The sequence below is a fragment of the Poromitra crassiceps genome (genome assembly GCF_964638095.1).
Source record: "Poromitra crassiceps genome assembly, chromosome: 19".
Classification (NCBI taxonomy): Eukaryota; Metazoa; Chordata; class Actinopteri; order Beryciformes; family Melamphaidae; genus Poromitra; species Poromitra crassiceps.
Genome location: NC_139646.1, coordinates 4,574,296 through 4,584,229, shown reverse-complemented (window position 1 = coordinate 4,584,229; position 9,934 = coordinate 4,574,296). Strand labels below are relative to the sequence as shown.

The following is a 9,934-nucleotide window of genomic DNA, read 5'->3' as shown; positions in this document are numbered from 1 at the left end:
TACACGCGGAACGCTGTAAAAAAGCTGGATGTAGCGGACTTTTCAGTGCAGAGCAAACGCACCAGAAAGCCCCAGAGACACTCCCATACGGAGGAGGAGTGTGCAGTTGAGGGGGGGGGAGGGGGGGGGGGGGGGCACGCAGAGCAGCACACAACACTGACTCAGACAGACCCAGACAGCAGGACAGGATTGGCAAACGCAAGCTAGAATATCTGATGCCCACCAGCAGTAAATCAAGACCAGCAAGAAGCTGCAACCAGCAGCGCACGCAGGGGCCAGCGCTGCTGGTTGCAGCTAAAAAATATTGTTTTGCCAAACAAAATTCCTTGGTTTTCACTGTTCTATTAAAGGAAATTATTTTTGAGGTGTGACTACATCAGAAAATATTAGCTTCAGTCAGTGATGTGCATGAAATGTTTAATTTCACAAAAGGCTCATTATCTCAGCTTCTAGAAAAAACGGCTGCTTTTGGTTAAATCAAGCTATCTTCTCCGGCTGATAACTAAAGAACGGAAAATGATATCAATAAACCTGTTTTTGCTGATGATAGAAGAGAGTCTCATCGTTCTTTGTGCGTGTTCGGTGTTTACATAGTAATATCACACAATATTCTGTGGGCCTCGAGAAATCACTGAAAACACTCTGAAACTCTGGCACTGGGAGCGTCCGTTCTCCAAAAGTGGCTGGTACTCAATGAGTTAAGAAGCTCGGTCATATAGAGCCACAGGAACGAGTCCGGAAATCATCGATGCTAACAATCCTATACTGTAACTTCATGCTTATTTGCGGGCTGTATTCTAAAGCGTTACCTGGGCCTAAACAACCCTCCTCCTGTCCTTTGCTGCATCCAACCAGGAGGACATGTCCATACTCCAGCACTGATCTGATTAGGGCAAAGCAAATCAGTAGGAGCCTCCTACTGATTTGCTGTGAAAATGTTATGACAACTATTAATGCAGCAATTGACAGATACACTAAAACAAAAGAAGCCCTAAAAGAAGCTCTCTTCCATGGTTTGGTCAATATATCAATTCATTAATGAAAAGGTGTGATTTTGCCCTTAAAAAGCCTCCAGCATTCTAGTGACGTCCTTGTCAATACATGTGTATGTATAGCTTTACTCATGTGGTTTTATATTTGATTATGTTTCTTTTTGGGTATGTACAGTAGTCCTCTGGGGTGTGTTTTAGTGACTTCCTGGTGACTTTATTGTCAATACATTTGTATGTGTGGCTTTACTCTTGTAGTTTTATATTTGATTATGTTTCTCTTTGGGTATGTCCTTTGGGGTGTATGTTAATGTAAAAGTCGCCTGCGGACAGGTGTTGAAAATTAGCGTTCCGCTATAAACACTTAACACTGTGTATCTGGTTGCTGTGCATACATGTATGTTACATCTCCAATGCTCTGTGACGTCCATATGAAATAAACTTAACCTTAACCTTAACCACTGTGAATTGGTCTGGTGATGCCTGGCTACATTATGATCAGATGTTGGGAGGACACTCTACAGGAGGTATTGTAATGTTGGATGTGAGTGGGAAGTCAATGGGGAAGAGTAACAAACTCATAACTATGCATCTAGCGCCCTCTGCAGGTGTCACTGCATCACAATTTAACCTAAATGTTAGTTTGATGACGATAAACTCAGCATCCTGAACTCTTAAGACACCACAAGCAATTTGCTCCTATTGTTGTACAGCAATACAATTGAATCACATAGTAGCATCTCACCCTGCAACTGGTCAGGGTAAATCCCTTTCATCAGGTATCTGTACAGGTGAGACTTCATATTCAGCTTTGACTTGACTTGAGTTTCTGCTTTGACTTGAGGCATGTAGTTTATCCTTGAGAATGTTAGTCTGATGTTGGAAATCTTCCTTTGACATTGTGATTGTGAAGCACTGTAAGTCAGGTTTAAAAAAGTTCTTTATAAATTAAGCTGTACTTACTTTACATAGCCTACTACTGAGAGGTGACAGCAAATACCTGACATACAAGGAGAGGAATGCAAATTCAAATATCTTCAAACATTTGTACTTTATTTGATTTAAAATATACACTAGAGTTGTGATCACTCCTGAATGGCTACATTTGCATTAGCTGTCAACGCAATAACAGATCCCCCATCCCACCCCTCACCCCACCCACTTACCCCACCCCACGCCCGGCACCCCACCCCCAATTACTCCAGACCTTTGGGGTCCAGTTCCTGGTAGGCAGAAGCATATTGGGAGGCATCTGGTTCATTGGGTCCTGGGCCGACATGTGGTGCTACAGGATCCAGCCGCACAGCATCCGGAGTGGAAGGGACATCTAGCTCTGCATTCTCCTCATTGTAATCAGCCTGTGATATTTTTAAAAGTATTTTACGAAAATTTCTATGAAAATGAATGGCGGAAAATCCCTTGGTTCGTATGCCTAACCCGGAAGACGGAGTGACTTTGGCACTCTATAGCCTACTTCCCCCATACTGTATATGTAAACCTATTGAGAAGATTGTAGGTTAGACTAAGGTGAAAACCTTATAGATTCCCGTTAAGATTAATTCAGACCATTGCTGACAAATTGTTTTGGAGATTCAAACCAAACCAAACTGATGGGCTTGATTCAGTTGAATCACGTTGGGATGTGAAGGTATGAGTTGGCACGTGGCTTGTATATCTGTCTGTAGGTCGGCTTGTCGTCATTTTAGATGCTGCACATTTATTTGTTTGGTGTCCAAGAGAGTAATCATCAGTGACTTCAGACATTTGAGATGGAAATGTGTTTCCGTAGATCATGGGGGTGATGTGTGTCACAGTGCATCTTGGTCTGACCACCTCTTCAATCTCCTCGTAGACAGAGTCAGCCTGTTGAGGAGGGACAAACAAACACATTTTTAACTGCTGCTAGTTCTAGTGAGCTCTACAGCTCTATAATAGATTTTGTGCAATTGCTTATTAATGTGTCTGTATAGTAGATTCTATTTTGCAGAACATATCTGTTCTATATACAGTATATAGATTACATATAGTCATAGATATATCAATACCAGAAAAAAACATATTCAAATAGCACAAAATAGCATCACTCATTGGCCTCAATTTTGAAAATCAAAGAAATGTACGTTTTTTGTAACATCATAAATATTGTATTTTCAATAATAAAATTATTTAATGATTTAGGTGAATATGATGAGCAGAGCTACAATAGGAAACTAATTTCACTCGTTTCTTGCAGAAGACAGGTGTTCTGCTCAGGAAAGTCATTTTATTAAGACATCTAGAGCACTGGTTCTGGTTCTCAAATGTTTTTCTGCCTTCAGTACCCCCTTTCCCTGATTTCTGAATCCAAGTAGGCTACCCCCTTTACCCGACGACAACATGTTGCTTAGAAAGCTGCAAGAGAAAACTATAGCATATGATGCATGGAATGAATGATAACCCACCTTTTGAAGAATATAATATTACAAAATAAGAAATGGAGTGAAAGAGTTGCAATTAGTGCCTCCTGAGCAGATTTATCTTAACGTTGTATTTATTTTCATGATGTATTCTTACATTTTACCATTTTCACCTCTCTCTCAAGTAGCTCCATGTACCCCTAGAGGTACACGTACCCCAGTTTGAGAACCACTGATCTAGAGGAAACAATATAATATGTATGTAGCCTACCACTCCTTCAGCTGCAGTGATGACGTCTGCAGTGTTGCAGCTAACTTGTGGTCTAGATCTTTCTCTCCATTTCCTGTAGCTCAGTGCCCCGACCAGCACAACCAGCATGACAATGACTTTGGCAACCAAGCCTCCAGCAGCATACACTGCAATGTCTGACCAAACAGAAAGGACACAATAGCTTGATGTATATACATTCATAATAGCTGGAATCATCACTTGACTTTTGAGTGTGCAACTTAACATGGGCCAAGATGTAACTCACCTGTGCTGTTGTTCTCTTCTCTTCCATCAGGCCAGTTTAAGGCTGCATGGGCAAATCAAAGAGTATAGTAAGAGAAGTGGGATCTAATAATCGTTCAGTTGTTTAAACTCTACGAGCAGTTTTAGATAATAGATAGATAGATAGATAGATAGATAGATAGATAGATATAGTAGATGGATGACAATGACATTGATGTATGTCTGCATTTAGTAGTGCCTGTAAGAGCAGATTACCTTCCTTTCCTACCTTTTGAAATATTTGTAGTCCTCCTGTCCATTTGGGACACTGGATGTGTCATCGTGGAAACATTCTGAGTTGTCCGTGTGGAAGAAACTCCAGGAGTGTCAGTTGTTGTTTCAATCACAATGGCTGTGTAGAAGAAGGACCAGTATAATGATCAGTGGTTCACCATTGTGGTGAATATGAGGCATTCAAAGTGACTAAGACAAATTCCTCATATTTAATTTGCATGTTGTGGCAATAAAAGTGATTCTGATTCTGAAGTGACAGTATCATGTATTTACCATCCTTTACAGCGAGGTGCACCCTTTGGTATGTATCTAGACCAGGTCTGTCCACTCCACACCAGTATGTCCCAGAGTCTGACTTCTCAAGCTGAGTGAAGGTGACAGTTAAGTCTCCATTTCCTGAGTCCACCAGGGAAATTCTCTCCTTCTCTGTTCTTCGACTGGACACTACGAAAATCAGTGTAGGCTGCTGTCTGTGCAGGGATCCTTGCAGATGTACTTGTGGTTGTGCCATGCCACTGAGAATGAGCATTTGAATGAGACTTCACCTTGCTCAAATCCCTCTACATTGATGTCTGCTGCCTCCACAGTGCACATAGCTGCCACACATGAAATAACACTGAAGTGTTAAGGTGCCCTTGTTCAACTTGAATGGCAGAATAAATGAACACATGCATTATTATTTTTAACAGACTTACCATAAAGAAGACAGTAGAAGATACAAATGGTCTTCATTCTGATCAATAAAGTGCAAGTTCTACAGTTTGTCTTTCTTTCTTTCTTATTCCAGGAATAGAGTAGTAGTCCGTCTGGGTGTGAAGCATTGATGTAACTTGCTAAAAATAAAACAATTTAATTCAGTATAAAAGTATCAAGTTAAGTTGTGCAACTCTCCACCTTCCTGTGGAGTCTTCTAAAGAAAGAGGGACAGACGGGGTTACTGTCAGCTAAATAGAAGAGAAGAGGGTGGCGGTGAGACATCTCTGTGGTGTAGCCTACTTTAAAGGCGCTCTGCACTGTGCTGCACAACACACTTGACTTCAGATGAAGTTTCCAATATTAAGAATGCAAAGTCTCTCTATTACCTATGTGTGCGTGAGCAGAAATGAGCAATGCCAATTTACAGGAAGTAGTCTGGCTGGCCACCTTTCCATGAGAGAAGTTTGCTGCACGGAAACAGGCTGCTGGCATAAGCCTTCCCTGTTCTACAGCTGCTCTCCCATTGGAAGCGTCGATTTCAGACGCTGCCGGATTTCCGCTCCCCGCTTAAGAAGTTCTGTCATTGGCTCCGACCATGTCAATCAGAGCGGCTTCCGCTCCCTCCTCTCTGTGTGTCGCTGTAAATAGTCCCCTGCCACCGCAGTGAAAACAACAACGCTAACTAGCTGGCAAGCTAACAGCAGAAACCTACACACTAGCTCATTGCTACACGCTGGAAATGGCAAGTTGGATTGTTGAAAACTATTTTCCAAGGGCACTGCCTCTAAGCACCACCCATCGCAATTCCATAATGGTGACCAGCGACAAACTCCTCCCCCAGAAGGGAGGGGAGGCTTGCCATCGAGACTATTCAGGAAGTGACCTACAGTAACAGAGCCGGACTTTTTTTTATTAAATAATTAGGGCAGACTAAATGGACAAAAATGGCTTATTAGTGGCCAAAATGAGGGATACTCCCGCGAAAATCAGGAGTATTGGCAGGTAATCTCCAATGCCCTTTGCTTACTTGATGTAAGTCAGTATGGCCCTCAGGGGGGGAAAAATGCCCACCCCTGCTCTAGAGCCACATGCATCTATGGGTAGTTGTGGCTCTTTTAAGTCCTACTTAAAATAAATAAATAAAAATCGATTAAAATAATGGAAGGAAATTGACTTATTTTGGATTGTGGCTCCTGTAAAGTTTTTTTGTGTGTGAGTGTGTCTCCTGAGTAGGGTGAGGGTGAGTACCACTGAATTAGATTAATATATGTCGTTTTTACTGAAGCAGAGGTTTCAAAACAGTTGAATACACTTGGACAGCAGAAAATATCACACTGACCCCGAGCCTTGGCTCGACCGTATAGGAATAATAAACACCCTCTCCTCCATGCAAAAGCAATACTTTTGTTTTAATTTACATGGTATTACGTTCAATAAGAGTTATTCTAAAGTGTAGATGTTTCCTGACCTGACAGGCTACGCCTAGCCTTGTAACATAGCCACCAGCGATCGTTAGCGAGAGATCAAGGAGCAATAACGGACCAGCCGGTCCGTGCCGAAGGCAAGTGCCTAGCAGCTGGACTTCCAATGAACTTGAAGTGAAGCTAATCTGCTAGCAGCCCCGACGGCAATAACAACAACCTCCCCGATACAGTGTGGTTTGTTTTTAGGCACTTCGAGGATCGCGGCACATCCTCACTACCACAAGGATTATTCTTCGTTAAGAGCCGAATACTCTGTTTCAGAGCGGAACTCTCCAGCGGGGCTGGCCTGCAATCTTGGCTGGGCTTGTCTGCAGCCCTGGGCCCAAGTTGCAGCCGGCTAGCCTTCCAGCTAGCCCACCTGCTAGCTACCATCCGCAACCTTTCGCTACGTGATCAACATCAGGAATTCCCGGAGCCCGGGATCTACCTGAGCCTGTTGGCTTCGTGACAACAGCAAAAAAAGTTTGACAGCATGTCAACACCAAGGGGCAACCCCACCCCCTTTCCCCTGAGGACGCGGAAGTCTCTGTTTAAGCTGTAATTCCTCAAATGACCACTTGAGGCAGGGCTCAGTAGTCCCGTTGTTCCTGTTTAAATGCCCAACTTCTAACTGTAATTAAACCATTTACAGCCTGGTCATTAACACGGTTTTGGTCTATATAGATGATTTCACCTTTTCATAACATGTGTGGGGGGGAAATATATTTGATAACTCGCCCGTTTACATTTGATAAGGGTTTAAAGTTATGCATAATTGAGGGCGTGTCCGAGTGAGTGAGGCTGCTCTGCTGTAGAAGAGCCTGGTGACGCGAGGTTAGCTCTGCTGCCACAGCCCAGCCTGTTTGCTAGTACTGTGGCTAACGTTAGGCTAGTACTCAAGTAGCTTTTTTGATGAATTTGCTGAACTATTGTCATTAATTTCCATGGAATACAACTGCATATCTATTTCTGGAGATTTCAATTTTCATATTGACAACGCTAATGACAACTCTGGTAAAGAATTGATGACCTTACTCGAGACGTTTGAACTGTCCCAGCATGTCTCTGGCCCCACTCACAACAGAGGCCATACCCTGGACTTAGTCATCTCGAGGGGTTTTAAATGTTCATCTATCTCCAAAATCGATGTCGCCCTGTACGATCACCTCTGTATCTTTTTTGTAATGGTGATCTCCCCTGTAATCATTACCAGATCACAAACCATCAAAAGACGTAACATTACTGCTAGCTCCAGTTCTCTGTTCATGGAAAGTTTCTTCTCTCCTTTAACAACTTCCCCCTCTTCTACCCCTCCTACCTCTGTCAATGACATTCTTGATATCTTCATGCAACTGTCCTGAATGTTATTGATAGTGTAGTAGATTTTGATAGCCTGTTAGAACAAAAACGTTATCAAGCTTAAAGCACCGTGGAGGAATGCTGCCTCTGTCAGGAATATGAAGAAAAACTGCAGGAAAGCTGAGCGTAAATGGCGCAAATCGAACCTGCATGTTCACCACACTATTTACAAAGATAGCCTTCACTCCTACAACCTTGAGCTGAAAAATCAGAGACAATCATACTTCTCTGACATCATTAACAAAAATGTAAGCAATGCCCGTACCCTGTTTGCCACTGTTGATAGACTGATTAACCCCCCCGCTATGTGTACCATCTGAATTCCTTTCCACCGATAAATGTAATGAGTTTGCTGCCTTTTTTAATGACAAAATCATCAAGATCAGACAAGCCATCAGTGGCTCCTCACTGAAGAATGATGCCAGTCCACCATACCCACCGATCCTAACTAACTCAATAAGTCTGTCTCACTTTAGCGCAATTGATCTAAAAACTTTGGATGAAATTGTGCATGGCCTTAAGTCATCCACGTGTTGCCTTGACACCCGCCCGACTAGCTTTTTTAAAAGCGTCTATAACTGCCTTTCGTCTGACCTTATACAAATAGTTAATTGCTTCCTCTTGACCGGCACTTTTCCTGAATCTCTGAAAACTGCAGTAATCAAACCCTTACTTAAAAAGCGTAGTCTTGACTCCTCATTACTTAATAACTATAGACCAATATCAAATCTCCCATTCATAAGCAAAATCATTGAAAAGGCTGTTTATCTTCAGCTAAACAGATTCCTAACCACAAATGATCTGCTAGACAAATTCCAATCAGGCTTCCGTCCCCATCACAGTACTGAGTACACTCACTAAGGTTCTCAACGACATCAGAATAAACTTGGAAACTTGGAAAAAATTCAATTCTTGTATTGTTAGACCTTAGCGCTGCGTTCGACACCTTCGATCACTCAATTCTACTAGACAGGTTAGAAAACTGGGTGGGGCTCTCTGGTACGGCCCTCCATTAAAACGTATCTCCAGGACAGAAATTACTTTGTATCCATTGGCAATTACACTTCCGACGTAACTCAAATGATATGTGGGGTCCCTCAGGGATCCATCATGGGGCCTGTTCTATTTAATCTATACATGCTCCCTTTAGCTATAATTATGCACAGAAACCATATAGCCTACCATAACTATGCAGATGATACACAACTCTACATAACTCTTTCATCAGGCGATCATGCTCCCATTGACTCACTCTGTCAGTGCATTGATCAAATTAACGACTGGATGTGTAAAAACCTCCTCCAGCTTAATAAAGACAAAACTGAGGTGATCGTTTTTGGTCCGAAAGAACGACGACTTCAAATTGCAGCCTGCCTCGAAGTTCTTTCCTTGAAGCCAAAGGACCAAGTAAAAAACCTTGGAGTTATCATCGACTCCGATCTTAATTTCAGCTCACACATTAAGTCGGTCAGAAAATCTGCTTTTTATCATCTTAAAAACATTGCTCAGATTAGGGACTTCATGTCCAGTCAGGACTTAGAAAAACTAATTCATGCCTTTATTTACAGTAGATTGGACTAACTGTAACAGCCTTTTTTCCGGTCTCTCAAATAAAGAACTTAGGCAACTCCAGCTCATTCAAAATGCTGCTGCTAGGGTCTTAACTAGGACTGGGAGGACTAATCATATTACCCCTGTTCTTAAATCTCTACACTGGCTCCCTGTAGGTTACAGAATTAAATTTAAAATCCTTCTTTTAGTTTACAAATCACTCAACGGCCTAGGGCCCACAATACATAGCAGATCTCCTCCCTCGCTATGAACCAACTAGACCTCTCAGGTCAGCTGGGTCCGGCCTAATAGCTGTCCCAAGGATCCACTGGAACCAGGGCAGGGCCGCCTTTACACACTGTGCTGCTGTTAGCTGGAACAACCTGCCTGAGGCCCTCAGATTTTCCCCAACACTTCCTATGTTTAAAAATGGTCTAAAAACGTTTCTGTTTAGCACCGCTTTTAACTGTTGTAATGTCTATTTATCCTATTATTTTCCTGTATTGACCAAACGTGAAGCATCTTATTGCTTTTTTGCTTTTAATTGTCTTTTTATCTTCTTTTATTCTCTAATGTCTGTAATGTCGTGTGAAGCACATTGAATTGCTTATGTATGAAATGTGCTATATAAATAAACTTGACTTGACTTGACTTGTGGAAACACATAAGTTCCTCTCTCAACTCCAGCTACTG

At 42.2% G+C, this 9,934-nt stretch overlaps 1 protein-coding gene across 1 annotated transcript in view; it reads right to left on the bottom strand.

The window, feature by feature from the left end:
* Window positions 1-2,185: 2,185 nt before the first annotated feature.
* LOC310793495 (E3 ubiquitin-protein ligase TRIM35-like) overlaps window positions 2,186-9,934 on the bottom strand; it is a gene marked incomplete at both ends in the record, with an annotated part of 18,733 nt that continues 10,984 nt past the window's right edge. The window contains 4 exons of the mRNA XM_083655297.1: window positions 2,186-2,347; window positions 2,820-2,852; window positions 3,657-3,811; window positions 3,922-3,963. Coding sequence (XP_083511423.1) covers window positions 2,186-2,347; window positions 2,820-2,852; window positions 3,657-3,811; window positions 3,922-3,963 — 392 coding nt within the window. The remainder of the gene's footprint in view (window positions 2,348-2,819; window positions 2,853-3,656; window positions 3,812-3,921; window positions 3,964-9,934) is intronic.